The 25,295-nt window shown below is 38.8% G+C and overlaps 1 protein-coding gene across 6 annotated transcripts in view; it reads left to right on the plus strand.

Annotated features, from left to right (window-relative positions):
• The first annotated feature begins 5,161 nt into the window (after positions 1-5,161).
• Positions 5,162-25,295, plus strand: part of map7d1a (MAP7 domain containing 1a) — a 43,286-nt gene continuing 23,152 nt past the window's right edge. For 4 of the 6 annotated variants that reach the window (XM_083550336.1, XM_083550337.1, XM_083550338.1 and 1 more), the window contains exons 1-2: positions 5,182-5,472; positions 24,745-24,897. In XM_083550336.1, coding sequence (XP_083406462.1) covers positions 5,430-5,472; positions 24,745-24,897 — 196 coding nt within the window. In that variant the 5' untranslated portion in view covers positions 5,182-5,429. Of the gene's footprint in view, positions 5,473-24,744; positions 24,898-25,295 lie in introns of all 6 variants that reach the window. The other 2 variants (XM_083550340.1, XM_083550339.1) reach the window with 2 other exon arrangements.

Consider the following 25,295-nt stretch of genomic DNA (forward strand, 5'->3'; position numbering starts at 1 on the left):
TTTTTAACCGTTTGCCCTGTGTACTTACATGAATCCATCAGGTGAGGGCGCTAGAAACACAATCCATTTCTAGTGGTTTATTCACAATCCACTCGGCCTCAGTCATGGTTTCTGATAGGTCCAGCTTATTTTTCACCTGCCATTGTGTTTACAGTAGGTTTATTACACACACACACACACACACACACACACACACACACACACACACACACACACAGGGTTAAGTTTTGTGTCTGTGGATTGGTGTGTCTCACTCACTGCTGGTTCTGGACTTTATCCAGTAGTGTTATCACTCAGCTGACTGTTATGAGGTGTTTTTACCATGTTCCAGGAAGCAAGGATATGGGTTGGGTTATGAGTGTAATATAATGAAATGGACAAGGAGACATTATGAAGTTGTACCTACAAGAATGTGCTGGTGTTTGGGTTTGGCAGATGAGTCAGTGCTCCCTGCTTACAGGCAGTCTGTGTCACATGACTGGTCTAACAGGCATTTTCATGCTGGCGTCTTTGTCCTGCTTGATAGAAGACGGCATTGATTGTCTTGATCACTGAGGATACTTTAATTCCAGAACATGAAACTTGAAAAACATTCAATTGAAAGCATTACAATTCCGAGCATCCACTCTGTTATCTGATTAAATTGAGGTGGTAAAACTTTTGAAGACTTTCACTATGACTTTTATACATTCATACTGATCCTAGTTCTCTTTTCTTTGTGCAATACATCCAGTTCAAATTTCAGATAAATTGCTCATAAGATATTATTGAAAGCAGTTAAAGGGTTTAGCTGTTACAGTCTGAATTCAGTTTAAAGAGCTTGTGTTTTCTTGTGGAAATCTGATGCTGGTCTACACAGCTTTGTGTTGTTAAATGCTGCTGATTTTCACAATGGTCCCAATTCAATCTTGTAGAGGAAATTAATGAAGTATTATTTTTCTCATATCATTTCGGATTGCTGGCTTTTGCCCCAGTTTCAGATTCATGTCATTTCTTTGTTAGCGGTGACGAGATCTATCAAAAGCCTTAAGTAAGGAACGGTTAAGATTTCGGTCGAATGAGTTCTGCAGGAGGAGGATTACCCACTTGGGGGGTTGTGGATTAAGCCACCACATAGCATGAAGAGATAAAGATTATAAACTCTTGGTAAAAAGCTGCTAAAGCATTTTTCCTTTGCACACATCATATGTGGCCTGTTAATTTACCTTTCCGATTCCACAGACTTTGGGTACTAAAGTGCCGGGTTGACTTTAATAATGTTGTTGTGTATTTAAATTAATTTAGATCATTTTTCTTTAAAAATGTTGGACTATACATCCCCAGGCATTCATAGGTGATAACCAAAGTACCTCATTTCTTTCTTGCATTTGCCCTCAAGCCATGTTGAGATTCTGTTCTTGATCAGTGCTCATTTTTGATGGCTCTTATTTCACCATCATTATGTTTAATGACTTTAGGAAGCTGTATCTGATGACATGAATGCCATTTGACAAGTGAATGTGATGCGCTGAAGCTCCAGTCACTATGTAAAAGATTCAACATTTTAATGTGCTTCACTTTATAACCTCTACACAGATAATAAAACAGTGAGTGATTCTGGCCACACGCTTTGTCCTATTAGATTTATGTTGTGTAGTCTAATGTACAATTATATGGAAAAATCTATTAGTTTGTACCATGAAGCACAACAAGGCGTTATTATTATTATTATTATTATTATTATTGCAATGCATACATCAGTAATCTTGTTTTAGGTGCATCTTTTTGCATCACTGTGTCTCTGCATTAGATTTTAAAGAGAAAGTGAGCACTCGAATGCAGTGAAGCCCAACTGATCTCTGACCTTTTCACCCAATGTGATCTTAACCCACTGAGCTTGTGTGTGTGTGTGTGTGTCCTGCTGCCACTCGTCCATCTATTTAACGTCAAATAACAGCCGGCCTTCACGGCTCTCTATTCACATGCAGCTTCAGCCTGCAGTCTGACTGTGTCACATACGAGTGGTCAAGGTCTTTTGCCGAGAGGCTTCATTTCATGTCCAAGCTGCTTGTCCTTTTTTGATGAGGAACTGCTGCAAATAGCACATCTGAACTCTCATCATGTAGTCATAATTCCCTTAAACCTTATGCTACACTTAAATACAAATTTCTTAACAGGGGTTGGAAATGTTTGCAAGAATTCACTGGTTGCGTGTGGGGGAGTCTCGGGTTCATTTAGTCCTTTCCCTTCTCTTTCCACTCAGCCTTTCATTTATCATGGTAATGAAAGAGAATAGAAAGGGAGGATAGTAAGCTGGAGGGGGGTAGAAGCCTGTGCACACGACAGTAGAGTAGGAGGTGTTCGGGGCTGGGCTGGGCCTCAAATACAACTTGTATAGTACATCAAAAGTGTGTGCACGAGTGCTTGGGAGTAGTATGGAACTGATTTGTATAAGTAAAATTACTAGTAAATATACTGAGTGACCAAATAAAAATGCTTTTTCGAGAAAAAAAAAAAGAATATTTTTGCATTTTCTAATGTATAATATGTCATATTATTTCATGAAGCCGGTATAGTGATGTGTGCACTATTGAGCTCGTATGTATTTAGCATGTCTGAGCAAATTCACCAGGTATAATTATATGCATATTTATTATTACACTTTATTATACATATACTGTTTCTTAGAGTTGAGCTACGCTGCCTTGTTGCTTTTTAACAAAAATGCACCTGTTTCACATCACATGCATGTCTGATTAGATCTGAGGAATTTTGGTTTTGTGCAGATCTGCAGAAATGAATTTAGTTCATTTCTAGTTCGTAGATACTCTGCTCTGGCTCTGGATAGCTAAGTACACGTGGGGGATATTCTTGCCATTCAAGCCATTGTGTTTGATTAAGGGGCCACTGATGACCCTGGTTACTCAGTAAAGTGACCCCTAGGCTCTATGACACAAAAGGTATGCTTCATCACCGTAAACCATTGAAATAATCTCATCACAGAATTTTTTTTTTTTTAGAGAATGTGTGCTACAATTTAACATCATAAAAAGCATCTTTTTTCCCCCCTCTTTTATTTACATTACAATGAAACTTTCTAGCCTGATTTGGTGCGATGTGACGTATTGAGCACCATTTTGGGACAAAAAATATAAATACCCTACTTTTTTCTATGTCAGTGAAAGTAGTGTGTGTGTGTGTGTGTGTGTGTGTGTGTGGGGGGGGTGTTTTCAGGTTTTCAGGTAACTCTTATGAACAGCATGCTGTTCACTGCCTCTCTGCTGGCTGTTTCACTGCTCATGTGCTTACATCATGCTCTATTGTGTGTGCTGTTTACCTCGAGCCTGGATCTCTTGCTTCTGTATTCAGCTTAAGGCCTGCAATTTTCACTCTGATTTCCCACAAAGAAATTCAGGCTGTATTTGTGAATGGATGCATGTGTGTGTATAGTACATGTGTTTCCTGTGTGCATATCTATACATAAGTAAGACCGATATAAAGAGAGAGTAAGACTGCTGCTTGAAATGAACCCCTTATTCTCTCCTCCAACAGACGATGGACTCTTTTCATGTGCACCTACACTTAAACTCCATACTGTCTCCTAACATCTATTTATGTCCATATGTCTGTATATCTGTGGCTTTGAACAAGCTCAGTGGTGCTGTTTCCCCAGCTGATAAAGCTCATTCCCATACACTCAAGGGTTTTGTGTGAATCTCTAACTGGAATATCACTCAATACAAGCTTATCAGAGGTTCCTTTAACAATCCTACTTCGTTTCAAACAAGAACCAACCCTTAGTGTGAGTGAAAATCAAAGCTTACTGGCAGAACAATTCTGGATGTCACCAAAAAAAGTGAAAATTGTAAGAACAAATAATATATTACATTTTATAATCATCAAAACGCAATACAATACATTATTACAAAAAGTCTGCTTTTTGCCCGTCTCTGCTGCAGCACTTTCACTTGTCCTGATCTTCGACGTACCCCTCCTCCCCTCCCCCCATACTCCTTTTTTCTGTCCAGTTGCAGTGACAGGTGGCTCTTTGGCTTTGTGCGTTAGCACGAGCCAACAGCTGCACAAAAGAGCCCCACTGGGTGTGTGGCGGGACTGTGCGTCCCCACTCAAGTGTGCCATTTTCCCCAACCCTCCTCAGCACACTGCATCCCTGTTCCTATTGTGGCCTACAGGTGACAAAGAGTAGCACAGTTTAGCTTCATTTGTCTGCTCATTGTTGCATTTCTGAATGTATCAGGGGCTACTGGAAATGCACCTGGCAGTGTACAATGAAGTACAGTGAAAAAAGCATACACGATGCCGTATGAGGTCAATTTTCATGCTAACATCTATCCATTCATCTTTTATACACTCTATCCTACACAGGGTTGCAGGGAAAGCCTATCCTGAGGATCAAGGTGCAGGACATCCTTTATGAGCACACATACTATGCATAATTTAGAAATACCAATCAGCCTACATTGTGTTTTTGGATTGGGGAGGAAACCCGGTGCATACAGAGGAAATCCACTGCATTAAACACAGAGGAGGATTTTAAACCCCCCCCAAACCAGTAGATGTGAGGCTGTGAGGCAAACATGCCTAAATGCATAAAATGTTTTATAAAATTAAAATATAAGAGTTGGAAGACATGCAAAACCTCCCAAAATGGCAGATTATTATGCTTTTTAAATATTACTATGAAAATATATGCTTTCATGCAGACATGGTATCAGAGACTATTTAATTGACATTGTCCAACCCCAATTATGCAAGTATTCATAATATATATTTAAAGTCAATACATTTAACATTCAATATGTTTATTAAATATTAGAATATATATTTACTCCAACTTGTACGCGAAACCTACAACCTAAAATACTGACATACCAGTGAAATCAGCTGAGCGCCCAACCGGTTTAAAAGCGAGGCTCTGGCGTAGGATCCAACGCATGGAGAGAGCAGGGAAATCCGTAAACAATCTCAGAACGTTGGGACACGATAAAACATTGTTCTCGTGCACATAAATCGAAATGAGATAGTATAAAAGTGTATGGATTTAAATGTGAAATGTAAACAGCCTGAAGAGGTAAAGTCATAATAAAAAAGTTCAAACGGGTAAGTATTTTCCCCTCTAAGATGTAATGGTACGGTCCAAAAATTCGGCTACGGTTGTGGGACGACCTGAGTGCCAACATATCACCATCAGCTGTTGTGTTAGGATTGTGTGTGTGTGTGTGTTTTTACAAAATCAGATTTCCTACTCCTCCGCTGACATTTTTCCTGCTTTCTTGCCTGGATAAACGGAGAGCGAGCGAGCGAGCGAGCGAGCGAGAGAGATAAAGAAAAAAAAACGACTGGGTTTGTCCTTTAAATTTTTTTATTTTGGAGGGATGAATATACAGCTCCGGAGAATCCATTAGCGACAATCTGACCAACACAGAAACATGGATCGTGAAGATCGTAGTGATTTAGTCCAAATCCAAACACGTAAGTCATGATTTATTAGTTTGAACCTACAAAAAAAAAAAAGAAACCATATCTTCTTCATCAAGCGTTATGCTCTGCAGAAGAGGCTGAGGGCGTCTCAGCTTCACCACGTGGCGATTTGTCTCCTAATGTCCATCAAATCTTTCAGTAGAGTTTCATGTTTGAGGAGTTTAGTTTGGTTTTATCAAATCATGTCCACGGCAACTGCATTAGGGGCTTGATTTTACTTGGGGTTTTCTTTTCATTGGGTCTCTTTCTATTATACGACCATTCATTAAAAACAGTACAAAGTTGATCTAGAGACTTGTGTATCCTCATGTGTCCTGTGCGTGTCATCAGTACATTCATTAAGGCGTGATTGAGCCACGACACGTTACAACACATCCCCGAATCCTGGCATTACACAACCTCACTGACAGCAGGGCTCATGGGTTTTAAAGCCCAGACAGCTTTCCTGCTCGGGGTTTCTCTGTGATCTGGACCCAGGTGTTGAGCTGTGATGAACTCCTTCCCCATTGTGTTTTCTGGAGCCCAGGATTTGTTCCGAATAAAAACCTCCAATGCGTCACGTGATGTGTGTGACACTGCAGCCGCAGCACTGCGACCTGTAGGCTGTGTATCGTTTCCTCATCGCGATGCTGGCTTTCTTGGTGTTGCAGAAGCATTGAACGTGAACACTTTGTTCCATCTGAGCTGTCAGCATCCTGGTGATCAGGTGCAGATGTTCCAGATGTGTGGGTGTTTCGATGAGTCGTGGTATTCACATGATCTGTTCTTTAACCATGTCACGTCAGGGGGTTGTCAGTTCCTATAGGATGCAAAACAGACATGATGGGTAACACAGTATGGTATTTTCATTGATTGCATTCGGAAAACCATGCATGAATTATGAATAGAAACCTAATGGGATTTCGGTTAATCTCGGCGTGTGGTTATACACGTACTTCAACGAAAGGTACAATTATTTACAAGCATGTGTTTTTGGGATAGGAGGAAACCAATGGACGTGCTGAACACCCTGTAAAACAAACTCCTGAGAACTTGAATCTGTGAAGCGTAAAATAGAAAGTCTACAAATCATGCCACCAATATGACGTTTTGTCCACGTCAGAAGGAGCATAATGCATCGCTCTGGCATCAGCAGTATTCTCCTCGCTGAGAGACGAATGCCACCATGAACTCTTGTGTGTGTAAATATTCTGTATGTAGAACAATTTTTCTATTGTATAAATGTAGGATTGTATGTAATGTCTTATGCTACTCGGATATCTGTGAACAGAGAACATTTACGTCAATTGCAGCAATGTGGTCAGACAGAGAGAGGTCAAGTAATGTCTATTTTATATACATGAGTTAAACAGATTGAATACATTAATGTTGAATAAGTGTGATGTGGAACAGTTGCAGTGCTCTTTTATGAACCTTCTGTTCTTGACTCCACCTTAGATCTGGACAAAAGGCTTTCTATGAAAAGCTTTCTCTGGTGACATCAGAAGATTGTGCTTCCTTCCTCATGCTGGGGGACCATTTGGGTGGACGTTCTTGGCTTTGAGTCAGGATAGCAGCAATCCCACGCTTTTTTGTGGGGAAAAATCTGATCTCTTATTGCACAGTCAATGATCTCACAATTTGTCATTATTACTACAAAAAGTAACTGTACACCGTAAACAGGGAGTTCACATGTTAACACCCCCCCCCCAAGTCAAAAAGCTTTTATTGTCATTTTAACCATATATAGCTGACACAGTACATAGTGAAATGATGCAATGTTTCTCCAGAACCCTAAAGCTACATAAAAACAATTAGAGCTGCATCATACTACACAACATAGAGCTACATACAGAACACAGAGCTAAGGACTAAAGTTGGTAAGTTTAATAGGTGCAAGATCAATTGCAGATGGATCAAATGAAATCTCGAAATTGTCTATTATTTCACGTGACAGCCGTTTTGAAATAGCGGTTATGGTTGCATTTGAAATGGCTTGTTACTGCACTAAATAGAATTATACATGATTCTTTCATATCCCACAATTTGCTAAATTGTATACTATTTCAACTGATGATGTGTAGTTTTGAACGTGGCCTTGAATGACCACATGGCCACTGCTTGACTCAATGGTGTTCGATTTCAATTCCACCAAGTACAATGGAAAATGTAGAAATAATTTCTGCCAAGTCAACTCCTTTATGTCTCTTCACATAAAATCAAATGGCACATTGGCAAAACCCCAAGCATATTTCCATTAAACTTGTGCCCAGTGCAGCCTCAGATTCTTTTGGGGTCTTTCGAATGTTTGATGTGCGGTGCTAACCAGTCCTGCTAACCACATTTACAAAGAGTGGCTATTTGAGAAATGTAGCATAAAGTAGTCTGGATCTTTTCCTCTGACCTTTTTGTTCAAGAAGAAGAAATAATTCTGCCCAAAATGGTTTTTTTTTTTTTCCCCCTTCCAATTTGTGTAAATTCTGGAGTAGAAGCAATTCAGCCTTATCTTTAAAGTGCTGATGTGGAGGCAGGCTTTCATTCTACACCTGATTCCACTTGTAAAATCGGTTCATCTTGGTCTGCAAGCAACCATCAAGCTTACCTAATTTTTGGCTGAAATGAAAGCTTGCAGCAACACTGGCTTTTTAAAGATAAGACAACTGCTATAGAGAATGTTGTGCATGAAAATCCAAGGAGACCCTCTATTTTATCAAATGCCCAAATCACTGCATTCGCCGTGGCATCGTTTTGATAAGCTTCTGCAATGATGCATTTATTCCTGTCCAGAGTTGCAGTAATATTTCACCAAGATCTTTTATTGATGATGGTTTAAGGTTTGGACTCTGTGGTGGCTAATCCATGTGTGAAAAGGATGTCTCATGCTCCCTGCAACACTTTTTCTTTCTTTTTTTTCTTTTTTTTTTTTTTTTAACAATTTGAGCCTGACGAATCCTGGCATTGTCATCTTGGAATTTGCCCGTCCTATCAGGGAATAAAAAATCCATTGATGGAATAACCTGGTCATTCAGTATATTCAGTCAGCTGACCTCATTCTTTAGGCACATAACGTTGCTGAATCTACTGTTGACCCGACCTTCTGGGGCAACCCCAGATCATAGCACTGCCCCCACAGGCTTGTACAGTAGGCACTAGGCATGACAGGCGCATCAGTTCATCCCCCTCTCTTCTTTCATTACTTCAGAGTCCAATTTTTGTTTCTTAGCAAATTGAAGCCTTTTTTCCAGATTAGCCTCACTGCCTCAAGACTACAGTTGTTTAGTCCCAACCCAATGAGTTCCCTTCGCATTGTACGTGTGAAAAATGTTCTTACTTTTACTATTAAACATAGCCGTGAGTTCTACTGTTGTTTTTTTACAATTTGATTTGACGTTTACCTGATCGCCAATCACGATCATTCAAGCTTTTTTTCCTCGAAGATGATGGTTCCCCACTATCCATTCAGTTTTTAATAATGCGTTGGACAGATCTTAACCCAATTCCAGCAGTTTCAGCAATCTCCTAAGATGTTGTCTTTGCTTGATGCATGCCAATAGTTTGACCCTTCTGAAACAGATTAGCATCTTTTCCACGACCACAGGATGTCTTTAAAACATGGTTGTTTATTAAATCAAAAGCTACTCACTGTATCAGTCATCTGAAACATAATCATCCATGTACTAATTATCCAATTGTTTAGTTAAAATCAGGTGGTGACTTTATTTGGACAGGCAGTGTATATTAGCATTTTAAGCTAAACACCTTGCTGTTAAGTTCAAACTACCTTAAGCAGATGCTGTGTACCATGAAACTTGTTTCCATTCTCATATTGTTTAGCACAGTGGAGTATTGAAAGGTGGTTGAATGTTGGACATCTTGTGCAGGTGTAGTAATGGGATGTGCATCCAGCTAGCATTTTGATGAGTTAGTGCAAACACACATTCTTGCTTTTTTTTGTGTAAATCAGGTATTTGGAATATACAGTATTTTTCGGAGAAGGAAAATTTGTAAAAACATCGCTTTTTCATGTGTTTGGGATTTTCAGTCGAATGCTGTATTGACATATAAAGCTTTAGGTCGTAAGGAACGAGTGAAATCTGTCTCCAATACTTTTTTCTCCTCAAAAGAATTAAGCTAACAGGGGTGACCAGTGTATTCTCTGTGTACGCTGCAGTGTTGTGGATTTGTCCCACATACCTGAAACATGATGAGCAACATTCTCGAAAGCTTTGCGCAGTACTCTCACTCTGGCCTGTAAGAGTTTTGTTCTTAAGTAAGCTTCTCATATCTATGTTCTCTGAGAAATGTTCGCTGCGAGCCAGTAGGAGTTTTATTTATCTTTCTAGCACTTTAAAACTTCTTATTTCTTGATTTGGATTTTATACATATCATATACATTTATCTGAATACATTATTTTCGTTCTGATTGAACTGTTAAGATATTTACATGCAAGTATAATATTTTAGTTGCTGGCAAATTAGCTAGCCAGGAAATGGGACGTGTCCACAAAAAACTAGCAATGTTAGTAAAGCTAGTCTTTAGAATCATCAGAAGCAGCTGAGATGCAAAAAAAAAAAAAAAATCGATACACTGAAATGATGTGATTAATTCACGATCAGGTCATATACAGTAGACCTTGGAAGGATACAACTAGCTTTCCAAACTGCTAGCAAAAGTGTGTATATATTTACTTCAGGGTAAGCGGCAAACGCTATGGATTCTTTAGTGTTTTATATACAGCTTCAAGTACCCGTAATTTTCAGACTATTAAGTGAACCCAAATATAAGCCGTACCCTCTGAATTTTATAAATATGCTGCACCTGTCTATAAGCCGCAGGTTCCTAAATTGAAACTAAACTTTACACAGGCTTTAATGAAAGACTGTCTGTTACACGGCTTATATCTAAACAGTAGCCTACCAAGAAAGTCATTATTCACTGTCTTCCTCCTTCCTTTCACAACAATTTCTCTCGAGAGTTTTTCTTTTTGCATCGTCATGCATTTAAAAATCACCATCGGTGAATCTTTTCTCCCGATGCCGTGCAGCTCAGAACACAGGTGAAGTGCATTTTTTCACGCCCGGTTGTTTTCAGCGTGACGAATGATTCGCTTTCCTGTTGACAGTCCGAGTGAGCGGCAGGTCAAACGTCAAAGGGAACATCATCCATATTTATGATGTAGTGCGGCCCGATTCAGTGGGAGCGCATCTGATTTAATATAAAGAGTTTCATTGGTTCACCTGAACCCGTTCGGCAATTTCATTGGTCTAATGTTATGGGGCTCAGTTTTTTATCTTGAAGCTTGTGAACCGGGAAAAACCCAGGAAAAATCCACATATTAGCCGATGCGTTGTTTAAGCCGCAGGGTTCAAAGCGTGGGGGAAAAAAGTAGCGGCTTATAGTCCGGAAAATATCGTATTTCTCTAAAAAAGGAGAAGATTCCGACAATTCCACATATTGAGGGAGTGAATAAAGGATGGAAGAAATTAACTTGTATACATATGCTTACACGCATTTATATTAACCAAATGGGGTCTACAAGTATTACATGTAAACTATATAATGTTTCAACTTATTTAATTTTATGGAATTACTTTTAAGATGTTTTATTTTATTTATTTCTTTTTTTTGCCAAAAAGTTGGTAAAAAGTTGCTTCTGACAATGGAAGCAATGTTGTTGATTGTTCTCTGGCGATCAGGTTGCACAAGTGGCTGAATGGTTTTGACATTTCTGGAGTTGAGCTTGTTGCAGCTCTTTCTGATCTCCAGTTATGTTCTTTTGCTCTTGAAGTGCACATGCCACGCATAACACCTCGAACGTTTCATTGCGGCATTAAATCATGTCTGACATGTCGGTGGCAGATTTGCCCAGGTTTGCACAATTTCACATTTGCCCTTTGTTCTAACTTGCTTTCCTTGATGAAACTTGCACAGCTCCCGATTTACAGAAGACTGTCTTTTGGCACAATGACCTATGTGGGCGGGTGCTCGCTGTGACTGTGCGTTCAGCCTTGTGCAGCCATCTGTTGGTTTGTTACAAAACTAGTCTCAAAACTAGTCTTTGATCCCACTTCGTATAATTCATGCTACAAATACACTGTGAATTATAAATGTTTTTAATGTGTCCATTTTTTTATTTTGACATTCTCGGTACATAGACATGTATATAGTTTAGGTAAAAGTGGTATACTACAGAAACTTTTTTTCTTCAACATAGTCACTACTACGTTTGTAGGTTAAAGTGTTCCTCTGAAGCTAGATGTGCCTGTGAGAATAGTGCAGCATCATGATTTTAAAAGACATGCTTCAGGCAAATCTCATATTTTAGACATGAATTTAACAAAGGGTTCTCCTGAAACGTCAATGCATATGTGTAAAGCTACACTGCTCTTTTTAAGCTTTTCTTTGTAAGCATTTTTATTTTTTTTTGGTAACCTGAGGCTCTGAATGCAACTTTTGAAAGCAGTGTTTAGGTCTTTCATTGCTGGAATACGACTGTTTAGATAGATCGAAATTGAGGTTAGTAGTTTTAGCTACTAGCTTTAGTTTAATCATAAAATATTGATAAACTGTTAAGTAGGCTCATCATTAAATATGTACAGGTCTTTTTGAGTGTCGCTTTTCATTGTACTTTATTTCCATTCAAAAATGTTTTCATATTCAGTTCCAGACACAGTTCTCTGTGCTAATTGTCTTCACTATTTATGTTTATATAAACCTTACAATTATTATTTACAGGAGACGGACCACCGTCAGTGAAAGATGAGCTTTCGTTTTGAATTGTATGTTGACTTTTCTTGTTTTAGAAATGATCAATATATATTTACATTCTCTCTCTCTCTCTCTCGCTCTCGCTCTCTCTGTGTCTCTCTCTGTCTCTGTGTGTTTGATTTGCCATACTGCTTGCGAGATCCTAAGGGAAGGATGCAGCCTGATTGGGAAACAGTTTGTCATGCTGTGTGCCTCCTACCACCTTCCTTCTGTCACTCTTGAGGAATGACATCTTTCAGGTCCACAGCACACTGATTCTTTAACCATGTCTTGGCAACACTCAGGCCTTGTGAATTTGCCCTTATTATAAAATACATATTGCAGTTTTATACTCTTTTTATTTTTTATTTATTTTTTTGGTCCAGCATTGATATGGTTTTCTTCATCATCCTTAGCTGGGTTAAACTGACTGTCCATTAGCTTTGTGTGCTACAGCACTGGTAATATATAGCGGCAGCTCTGACAGTAATGCCAGCTGCAAAGCAAATTACAGGTTTATATTGTTTGTTCCAATATGCTATGGTTCTAAAATGGAAAAAAATAGCGATGTTGTCGATATGGCGACCATTTCTTTCTTTAGCATTTTGGAGTCCTCAGTGTTTGTGCTTTGTAATAGATGTTTAGTTTTCTGAGACAGTTTAGTATTGTGTATGAGGTTTCTCCATAACATAAGTTAGCCCTTTTCTCCCCACAAACGGTCCACAACATTAAATGTACCCATAAACAAACAGTGGTGGACGAATTACACAAACCATGTAGTTGTGCTAAAGTAGAGCTACACTAGGTAAAATAATAAAGTTGCTTTCGGCTTCTCCCGTTAGGGGTCGCCACAGCGGATCCTCCGCACGTTTGATTTGGCATATGTTTTACGCTGGATGCCCTTCCTAACGCAACCCTCCCCAATTATCCGGGCTTGGGACCGGCACTGAGAGTGGCTGGGGATGGTTCCCTGACCGGGAATCGAACCCGGGTCGCAGCGGTGAGAGCGCAGCATCTTAACCACTAGACCACCAGGGGACCTACACTAGGTAAAATAATACTTCAGTAAAAGTAAAACTGCTTCCATTATACTTTCACTTAGGTAAAAGTACAAAAGTATTTGCATTTTAAAACACAAGTATCCAAAGTGCTATGATTTATTATAGCTATAATGGCATTATTTTTGTCACAAGACTGTTACTTAATCAACTCGGTTTATGTAAAAAGGCTCTAATGCGCACCAATCTATTAATAGAATGATATTAAGGAGTCAAATGCTGAATGAAAATGATCATGAACCCAAAACCTTTTTTTTTTTTTTTTTTTTTTTTTTAACTACAGTGGTCCCCTGGAACTTGTGGGGGTTACATTCTAAGACCCCAGCCCCCTAGTTGGGTACCAAAACAAGAATCCACAAATTTTCCGAACCGCAAATTTTTGGGGGTTGACTGTGTACTTTAAGAAAATCTTGCAAATAAGTCTACAAGTGTTGTGACTAGTTCGAGTCATGCGTTCCTTCCATCATTTATTCCTCTCTAAATGTTCTGTGTGCTGTTATGCTGATGCTGAACTGTATGTTGGTGATAAGTAGATACCAACAAGTGGCGATTAAAACATGTTTACATCAGATCACGTGCTCTACCCCGATTGGTGGCTTGCTGCGTGTTTGACCATTTAAGTTTTTATCCACTCATAATGACAAAACAAAAATGTATTTGAGTAAAAGGTACGATATTTGACTTTGAAATGTAGTGAAATTAAGTCTCTCCAAATGGAAATACTTCCATAAAGTGCAGATATGTGAAAAGGCAACTTAAGTACAGTAACGAATTACATTTACTTTGTCCATCACTGCAAATGGATAAACCGCACAATGTGTTTAAAAAGTCTGACCGACTTGTTTGCAATTTGTGTTTTTTTAAGAGGAAGAAAACACTTTGGGACATGCTTTTATTGATGTGGGAGTATTCATTTTACTTCATGTTGGGCCACATCACACCAACCAACACGGATCATTTTCCTACATTAACACGTCTTATTGTGGTTTATTTCTAACCTATGTAAAGAAACGTACGTCCTTTGGACTTGAAGGACTGCATCTGGCATACAATTCTGAACGCCTCCCTTTGTTGATTTGCTCTTGTTTAAAATAAAACATTTACTACTGGATTTTATAGTGCAATTCGATACATGCGCTTAAAACACCAGGGACAATAAGCCACTCGGTAGCAGATCTCAGGCGGTATTTACAGATCTGTTAAAAAGGGGCTAATCTCTTATGGAGATTGAGATAACTGAGCAAGGCAATCAGCCTTGGAGCTTTTTGGATGGACTCCTAAGCCTTGATTATCCTGTAATCTCTACCCATGTGAGAAGCCAACATGTAATTTTTATAGCTTATGAAAGAAGCAGCATTGCTGTTGTTATGCAGTTTTGCAAGCAATAACCTGCAAGACTGGGCAGAAAATTGTGTGCAGATAGTTGTGTGGTATTAATCTGTTTTTCTTTTTCATGTGAAAATGAAGAAAAGGATAAGGAAAATCCTCTGTATTGAAATACAAATTCTTACTCTTTGTGTAAACAAAAAAGAAAAATCACTTCTATTTTGAATAAGTGATAGTTCTTCGCTGCTTATTGATTTGGAAACATTTAGATGCTTATGGGTTTATCATAAACCATGACATTGGATTAGAACCGTAGACCCATGGAGATGGTGTCAGTAGGTGGATGAATGAACAAGATGAAAACCGCATTAGCACTGGTATTGCTGCAGGGGCCGAGTGTGTGTTTATTCAGGATCACACCAGCAGCATGGTGCTAGTCTTTAGCACCCAAGTGGCATCTAAATCACATGCCGTCAGACACCGAGCTCTCAGACTCTCATGCCTCTGCTTCTCTCTAACTAATACAGCCATGGCTTTCAAAACAGAACACACCCAGTATCCAGTAATGCAGTTATTCTACTCTAATGATCGTTTTGCATCTACAGTATAGTTGAAGAGTGGCTTGGGGTGTTTATATGCCCATTTATTCTGTCTCAGAGCTGCTTTCACTAAAACCAGGATGGACTATTTGAACATAATACAATTTGTACATGTCCGACATTGCCACTGTTCTAATACTTAATGGTTCTGTGTTACAGTAATGTGTTTTGGGATTCCTTAAGAACGTTTGGGATAAACTGCACTTCAGAAAAAGAATGTAAGAGAGCATCCTCAGTTACGTTTGTACCCTCGATAGAACAATTTTATAGACCATCAGACAGAAATAAGTCAGTTACCATGTAATGCAATTAATTGTTTCCAGAGAACAGATATGAATATCATATTGTAGTTCACGTGTGTGTGTGTGTGTGTGTGTGTGTGTGTGTGTGTGTGTGTGGTTTTTCTGTTCTTTCTCTCATGAAGCTGATTTCCTTGTGAAATATGCCTAATACTGTTATGTGGGCTAGTAATAATACATTCGATGATGAAATCAATGACACATATTGATACAGCAATAGTAATCCCTAAAAATGGCCAAAACTTCGCTAAAAACATTGAACAGCTTTTACAGGGTCATTTTAAATAAAATATATTTGTACACTTGTCTTCATTCTTCAATATGATTTTGGGAACAGAAATCAAAAGGTGAAGAAAAGAAATTTGCAGCAGCTGCACTAAAAGCCAGGACTGTGAAACTAGATGAAAAAGTGGTAGCTAGTATAGTGTAATAACCTGTGGTGCTGTAAGTACTATTTAGCTACGTACTGAATTTTTGTATTATATATAATGGTGAAGTGACTGCTTGCTGTGATCTGCATTCTCTGATGTCCTAATAAGAGAAGGTCTAATTTCATTTTTTAGCATCAGCTTCACCTCAATTCCTACTTGGCTGTACTGTATTTTAGGGTTAGAGGGGATTTTACAAACTGTATATTTTAAGAGTACCATGACTTCAGATAGTCAGCAGACGTCTAATATTAGAACTATTCCAGTGCAGCTAAAGGTCACTGATATGTCTAAAGACACGTGTGTCTGTGTACTTGCATAGTTTCATAAGCTATTATAACTTATCTAGTATTTCAGTAATTTGATGGTAATGTGGCCAAAAGTCATCTACTGTCAAAGAAAGAGGCAATTGGACTGACATGGCAGATGAACAATTACAGACTTGCTCTGTGGGCGAAGCATGAAGCATGCAGGATCTCCTTCTTTACTCAGCACAAGTTGTTCAAACAGAATTTGTTTTCATAAATTTTTTTTATAATGTCTTGTCTTTTTCTGTCAGGTGATTATATCTTGTTTTAATAGGTTTGTTCTGTTAGGCAGAATTTATTTTCTCACTGGAAAACATTAACACAGAATTGCGAAGTGCCAGTGAGAATTAGAAGATCCTAAAGTTTGTAGCCAGAAAAGTGTGCAAAAGTATTTTGATTGCAATAATGGATTACAATTTTTTTTGTTGTTTTAATACAAAGGCCATGTTATGAATTTATGAACATAATCTGGCAGACATTTTAGAATAACAATTTATAAACTCGATACCAGGTCAGATTTCTGATCTCATACTCTCAGGGTGAGGGTCAGGATCGTGTAATTAGATCCCATTGGTTTCTAACTGACCTGAATAAGCTGGATGATGTCAAATAGCTCTGTGGTTAAGTTGGGTGTGTTCCTATGCAGCCCATAATTAGGCCCTGCATTCTGGGGCTCCATTACAATGACAGGGTGTAGCTGTAAATCCAAACCAGTGTATTTAAGATCTTTGCACTCTTTGCAATTATATTTAAGGTTTTCCTATAATGAATGTTTTATTTCCCTAATGGTATCTTTTCGCTGATAATTTACAGAACACACGAGCATTTGTTTTTGTTATTGTTCGTTATAGGTGTAATATAGCACATATTCAAAACTCTAAGCCAATGGACTAAGCAGTCATTTGTTTTTGTTTAAAAGGAGAAACCTTTTAATCATTTTCTAGGGACTTTACAGCCTTAAGTAGATCCCAAGGATGGAGCTTTATGAACATGTTCATGAAACATTGAAATGCTGATTGAGACTTAAAAACAAAAAAACCAAAAACATAAAAATGACCAATAACAAATCTAAACAAATAATGCCCCTTTAAAGTTTCCAAGACCTTTTTTGCACATCCTAATGGAGTGACTGAGCTGTGGAAAAACCAGTCTGACAAAGCTATGAATGGCATCTAGCACTGAGTACAGAGCGTCAAAAGTAGCACTTGTCCCGGTGAGGTCACCGAGAAAAGCTTACTGTTTGTTTCTGCCTGGAGCGCAATTTACTCTGGATAAAACACAGCTACTTTCTCTGCTAAAAGACACACTCAAAAAAAAAAAAGAGGATATTTTTTATATATTTATATATAATATATATATAATATATATATTTTTTTCGGACTTTAAGCCGCTACTTTTTTTCCTACTTTTGAACCCCGCGGCTTAAACAACGAAGCGGCTAATTTATGACATTTTCCTGGGTTTTTCCCGGTTTCACAAACTTCAAGCCAAAAAACTGAGCGACATAACATTAGACCAATGAAATTTCTGAACAGAAATTAAAAAACGCACCTCACCTGTGTTCTGAAATCATATAAGCACAGACAGGTTTCCAAAACTCGTGCTTTTTTATTTTTCTTGGCAACAGCATTACGGGCTGGTCAAAGAAACTTAGAAATGAGCATCAGGAAATAATAAGGACATAATCCTCGTCTTGAACACACGCAGTAATACCGGAAAAATGCTGCATTCCCAAAATACCACTATGCTCCTAAAGGAAGCGCAACATATTTCACCCGTTACACCGTGTGTAACGTGTCTTTCGTTAAAGCCTGTGTAAAGTAGATTAGTTTAGACTGCGGCTTATAGACAGGTGCAGCGTATTTGGTAAAAAGAAAAATATTTGTAAAAGTCAGTGGGTGCGGCTTATAAATTTTGTCTTTATATTGTGTGTGTGTGTGTGTGTGTGTGTGTGTATATATATATAATGAGATGTATATGATATGACTAGTCAGTGCTGGACAAATCATTAGTTTACTACCAAACCCAATTGGTTTTGGTTTTCCAGAAATGTAATTGACCGCTATCATGCAATATCATTTGATAATTTATTTAGTTATTTACTTGTTTTAGCTAGTTTGGGATTATTATTTTCCCCTCTAGATGATTAACTGCTTTGTGAGTACTTGAGCTGGATTATTTTTTTTGCCTGCTTTCATCAGTGATTCTGTATAATTATCATATATATTTAATTCTGATAACTGTTGTACTGACAGCAGCATTGATGTGTGTAGTGCACAACTGTGCCTCATAGCTAAATATATATACTTTTGACTTTTGTTTTTTATTTAAGTTTGTAGAAAATAAGTTCTTTCTCTGGTTGTTAATTCTATTTGTATCCCGATATGAAATCCGCTTCTACTAGGTAACCTCCACATTGATCCAGAGCAATTTGAAAACGCATCTTTTTCTCTACAGTTCCACCTCCGTGTCGAGAAAATACAAAAACGCTGCCGTATTATTCCTCATCACGTGGATTATTATTATTTTTTTGGCCCAGACAGCTCAAAACAAACAAGCTGAACTGTTTTGCATTGCAGTCGTTAAAGATCAATGTCTGATTGCTCCTTTTTTTTTTCTCCATAAAAACCAAAAGGTTCACTTTCAATTCGACCAATTCAAAGACCTAAAGATGCCTTAATATACAGTGGGTACGGAAAGTATTCAGACCCCCTTAAATTTTTCACTCTTTGTTATATTGTAGCCATTTGCTAAAATCATTTAGGTTCATTCTTCTTCCTCATGAATGTACACACAGCTCCCCATACTGACAGAAAAACACAGAATTGTTGACATTGTTGCAGATTTATTAAAAAAGAAAAACTGATATCACATGGTCCTAAGTATTCAGACCCTTTGCTCGGTATTTAGTAGAAGCCCCCTTTTGATCTAATACAGCCAGGAGTCTTTTTGGAAAAGATGCAACAAGTCTTTCACACCTGGATTTGGGGATCCTCTGCCATTCCTCCTTGCAGATCCTCTCCAGTTCTGTCAGGTTGGATGGTAAATGTTGGTGGACAGCCATTTTTAGGTCTCTCCAGAGATGCTCAATTGGGTTTAAGTCAGGGCTCTGGCTGGGCCATTCAAGAACAGTCACGGAGTTGTTGTGAAGCCACTCCTTCGTTATTTTAGCTGTGTGCATAGGGTCATTGTCTTGTTGGAAGGTAAACCTTCGGCCCACTCTGAGGTCCAGAGCACTCTGGAGAAGGTTTTTGTCCAGGATATCCCTGTACTTGGCCGCATTCATCTTTCCCTCGATTGCAACCAGTCGTCCTGTCCCTGCAGCTGAAAAAAAAACCCACAGCATGATGCTGCCACCACCATGCTTCACTGTTGGGACTGTATTGGACAGGTGATGAGCAGTGCCTGGTTTTCTCCACACATACCGCTTAGAATTAAGGCCAAAAAGTTATATTTTGGTCTCGTCAGACCAGAGAATCTTATTTCTCACTATCTTGGAGTCCAGGCTTTCATGTGTCTTACACTGAGGAGAGGCTTCCGTCGGGCCACTCTGCCATAAAGCCCCGACTGGTGGAGGTCTGCAGTGATGGTTGACTTTCTAAAACTTTCTCCCATCTCCTGACTGCATCTCTGGAGCTCAGCCACAGTGATCTTTGGGTTCTTCTTTACCTCTCTCACCAAGGCTCTTCTCCCCCGATAGCTCAGTTTGGCCGGACGGCCAGCTCTAGGAAGGGTTCTGGTCGTCCCAAACGTCTTCCATTTGAGGATTATGGAGGCCACTGTGCTCTTAGGAACCTTAAGTGCAGCAGAAATCTTTTTTGTAACCTTGGCCAGATCTGTGCCTTGCCACAATTCTGTCTCTGAGCTCTTCAGGCAGTTCCTTTGACCTCATGATTCTCATTTGCTCTGACATGCATTGTGATCTGGAAGGTCTTATATAGACAGGTGTGTGGCTTTCCTAATCAAGTCCAATCAGTATAATCAAACACAGCTGGACTCAAATGAAGGTGTAAAACCATCTCAAGGATGATCGGAAGAAATGGAAAGCACCTGAGTTAAATATGAGTGTCACAGCAAAGGGTCTGAATACTTAGGACCATGTGATATCAGTTTTTCTTTTTTAATAAATCTGCAACAATGTCAACAATTCTGTGTTTTTCTGTCAATATGGGGAGCTGTGTGTACATTCATGAGGAAGAAGAATGAACCTAAATGATTTTAGCAAATGGCTGCAATATAACAAAGAGTGAAAAATTTAAGGGGGTCTGAATACTTTCCGTACCCACTGTAAACCAAAAACTTAAAACCATAAATGCCTTAACAGAAATGATTCAGTGACTTTTATGTTTAAGACTAAAGGGATGTACACTTTTTTTTTTTTTTTTTTTTTCATGTATTAATGAAGTTTTTTTGGAAATTGATAAACGCCGGTGCAGATCTTTCCGGGTTAATGTAGAGTTTTGTCCACTTCTTCTACTCTTGTAGTTTTTGATTTACTTATTGTGAATGAGACGATCCAGGACTAGGTACATGTCTGTCTAACTGTAAAAAAAGGTTGGAATTATCAAAGCAGTCTCTCTTGGCTTTGAGAATTGACTGTTCAGTTCTTCATAAGTCCTCGAGACAATCGCACACGCTCCCGGAACAACTGACTTGCTGAACAAGAAGTGTAGGCTCTTGATCTTGAGTAAAATGACCTAATTTACTCTCCTACACTTGACAAAACCCGGGTAAATCAAGTGTATCCAGTACTGAATGCAGTCACTGAATGATGTATAGAGCAGCAGGCCAGGCTATGATGAAAAAGACTAAAGATTACATGGCTATTCCTGAGTTCTTTTTTTTTTCTTCTTGAATCAGCATGTTTATAATGATTAGGATTAGCTTTCAAATCTCTCTCGTAGTTTTGCCGGTCAAGTGCTGGCGTAATAACCCAAGCACCTTCTAAAAGTTACTTTTAAGAGTTAGTTTTACAGTGAACTGCTTCTCTTACTGCAATGTCGATCCGAGGCACTTTCTCACACTTTCAAGGCAAGAAAGTAAACCAAAGCCGGGGGAAAAAATGTAGACAGTTCAGCACACCACACCAAATCAGAACAGATGTACAAGGACATTCAGCGTATTCGTTGACAACTTACTAAACTTGAAGTGTAACGTGTTGAATTGAGATGTGGAATGCGGTCATTTTGGCAAGAGGATTCTCCTCCACTATACACAGCAGGTGGTCTGGTCTCCGCTCTGATGTTTTTCAGCTATGAACCCGAACACACCGTGCCCAGACAATTACTCAGAGCGCAATACTGCGCCCGAAACACACACCCTTTATTGTGTACAGTGAAATGCGCACATGCGCACAGAGGCCTTTGGAGCACACTCTTCTTCCTGAAAAAAAAATATGACTTATTTTATTTTGCAGTACTCTTAAATGACCTTTTGAAAATGCTATCTCTCTTCCTCTCCCCCACCCCTCACCCACTTTCTCCTCCTCCTTTCCCCACACTTGTATGAGGGGCACCCTTCCTCCTTACATCACCCATCCGGTGTGAGAGAGAGAGGGGTGTGGGGTGAAGGATGAGGTAATTCATTAGCCTCTCAGTCCTGCTCAAATGAGATGCAGCGCTATTCTTTTCCAGTTCCTCTACCCTCTCTCTGTCTCTCTTTCTCCCTCTCTCTTTCTCTCGCTTATCTTTGGTTTCATGACAGCACTCGCCACGGTTTTCCGACCCCCTGTTTGTCTAATTTCCATTTTTAAAAGACCATGTCGGGACTCGCCGGCGTTTAGAAGCAAGGCCTGTTTGGCAGGGCTGTTTTAAAATCTCAATTTGACAGGGTTATTTATTTTTTTACTGGCAAGACCACTTCGAATTTTGCTAACACTTATCAGGTCGGTAATTGACAGACCGTGGCAGTTTAGAAGCTCAAAATGAAATGGTGACCTTAAAAAAAAAAAAAACCCCGCATCATTTCATTTTTTTCCTGTAGGATCAGATTTCTGCATTTTATTTTCCAGATCAATTTCCATCTGTTCATTAATTCTGTCAAACCTTCTTCAAAAGTGGAATTTCATTATCCATTACAAAATGGGATTTGTAGAGTGTGCTTTTTAAATAGCTTATGTTGTGATTAAGTTACAATATTTAAACTCTTTACACGTTTTAAAAAGGAAAGATCTCGAGCGTGTGAACTGCCTGTGGATGAGTTCACTTCTTTCTGAACAAAGCAAGAATTATGACCTTGCCATGAAGCACAGCAAGATAGTGGTTTCAGTTAGTCTAAATTATTCTCTCTCTCTCTCTCTCTCTCTCTCTCTCTCTCTCTCTCTCTCTCTCTCTCTCTCTCTCTCTCTCTCTCTCTCTCTCTCTCTCTCTCTCTCTCTCTCTCTCTCTCTCTCTCTCTCTCTCTCTCTCTCTCTCCTTTTACACACCCATATTTCAGAGGTCCTCCCTATTATGCACCCTTTCCACCATTGATTGCCTGCTAACATTGAAGCTTTTTTCTGACTCAGCTCCTACAACCTACACACTTCCCTCTAATGGTGAAATACTATGGATGGATACGTGTTTGTCATCAGGCATAACTGGCTGTTTTCTGACCAAAACAGCATTTATTTGGCTGTGAAATGATTAGAGAATACTCTGAATAGAACTGACATTGTGCTTCTTCTACAGTTTTATCATACTCGTGCCCAAGGTTGCATCATTGGACTATGTATTCTGTAGATTTAAAATTAAATGACACTAATATTGAAATCTAGGTGGCAGAAGCAGCCTTTAGACAGCCTCGCACTTGCACAAGTTTCAGTGTCTCAGTGAGAGAACTTGGAGTGCATGTCTTCCTAATCAGTCGAGTGTTAATCTGAAGTGGAGTAATATGGATGATCTGTAATTTCCTTGTGTTTCAGATTCACTGTGAAACATGATAAAAAAAAAATTTTGAACATGTTATTTAGGCCAGAATCTCTGCTTGCTCGTGTTCTACAGCGTCTCCTGCCACACCTCAAATTCTACAAAGAGAACAGTATCATTGTGCAAAGAGGATATTCTCTCTGGACAGACCACAACATGTTCAGTAGGACAAAGGGGAGGTTGTAGAGTTAAAATGTAGAAAGCTCTGTCAGTTTTATTGGGTAACTTTATGGAAAACATCATAAAGCAATGCGAGAATCTTATACAAGATTGTAGCATTGCTTTTATTTCTGTACAGTGGCTCTTAAATGAGCTTTATTGTTGAAGTATTGAGTTGAGTATAAGGAAGATGCGGTGCTTTTATATCTGAGTTTCTACATTTCTTCATCTTATGTATTCAAATAGTGTAACGGTACTATAATGTCCATGTTTCAATGATTGTGTTAGAGAGTGAAGGTAAACTCATAAATGATTTCAGTGGTTTTGGTGACTATTAGGTGACATTTGTCCCATTAACACAGACATTATACAATAGACTTACTTCACAGGATTCGTGTGGACAGATTATTGCCTTGATGGCTAGACCACCTGCCCCCTGTAAGATCTAATGACCATAAATGCCTTAATTGTGTGGAGGAGGTCATCAGTGATCATGATGTTTCCTCTTCCACTTTGCTGAATTAATGCTGCAACTCTACAGAAGAGGCACAAGTTAACTACTGTTCTTCTTTAGCATGCCAAATAGTTTAATGTTGCCTGGCTTCATGATAGTTGTGGGGATCTAAAAGGCACGCAAGAAGCTTGAGATGCGGTTTAGTGCCATGATTATTGATTTAAAATGCTTTTATTATGGGCATAAGGTTCTCATCGGCCATGACTTTTCCATTTTTACTCTGCTGAATCAATGTTAAAACGTCTTATAGAAAAGAGGGACATAAGCCAAGTTGGCAAATTCTTCTTTTATAATGTGCTTTCTGATGTTGATGAGGTTATTGTGGAAAAGACGCATGTTATTGTCTGTACTGAGTGCAATCTTGGTGCAGCGGGTAAAAAAAAAAAAAAACATATGCAAGTTTAATGATGGTAAAGCAAATGCATATTCTAACCATTCTCGTTCTTCTAGTAAGAAGATGCACTCCTGAGAGCTTCTGTGCCACCACTTGCTTGTTGGCTTTCTGCAGTAAACTGTCTGGGGAGAAAGTCAGAAAAAGGAAATTCACTTACAGTGGTGTGAAAATGTTTGTGGTTCACTGGAGCCCCAAAGCTTTAGAAATGGCTTTATAACCTTTTCCAGACTGATAGATCTCAATTACTTTCTTTCTCATTTGTTAAAGTGTGACAAACATGCAAAAGAACAAGAAATCAGGAAGGGGGCAAACACATTTTATAGCACCACTGTATATAGCGGTTTTGTACGCAGATATAAAATCATTATGATGGAAATGCCGAATTCAGCACATGTCTGGGTTCACAAAAATTTTACAATTACAAAAGCTTATCAAAGCTGAAAAGAAAAAAATTAACTTGTCTTTCTGTAAAACGTGCTAGAGCTATTTTATTTAATTTTTTTTTTGTAGCAGCTTCTTACATTCTCTTGTTCCTTTTTTTGTCAGATTCCCCCAAGTCTCCAGATGTAACCTCCAACACAGACAAATGTGAGGAGGTAAAGGCCCCTTCAAAGAAGCGTGCGGAACGCCGAAGTGTTGCCACAAGACCTGACGTCATTCCAAAATCACCTGGTACACCCAGTCCCCAAAGTAAAAAAGGTAAATGTACATTCCTCATGGTGCAAGTGTAAGTTGTGTATATAGTTTATAATCAATTAATTATTGTTGACCTGTTGTTAGCAGTATAGCGATTCAGTATATAGCATTGTCATCAAATTTCTGGATCCCTGGTTTTATCCTGAGCTTGGAATCCTGTCTGTATGGAGGTCCACATGTTCTAGTTCAACCTGCTTATGAAGTTTCCTCAGGGTTCTCTCATTTCCACACATCTGCAGTAAACATGTTTGTAGCTGAATGAAAGCAAAAGCTGAACAAATCGCTGAATAAATAAAAATGTAAGAAATTTGAGGAAGTTTGATTAGTCTGGACTTTGTTCACAAGGATCTTTTCACAAGGTTTAAATCACAAACCATCTTTTTTTTTTTTTTTTTTTTTTT

This window comes from Silurus aristotelis, assembly GCF_946808225.1.
Source record: "Silurus aristotelis genome assembly, chromosome: 1".
NCBI lineage: Eukaryota > Metazoa > Chordata > Actinopteri > Siluriformes > Siluridae > Silurus > Silurus aristotelis.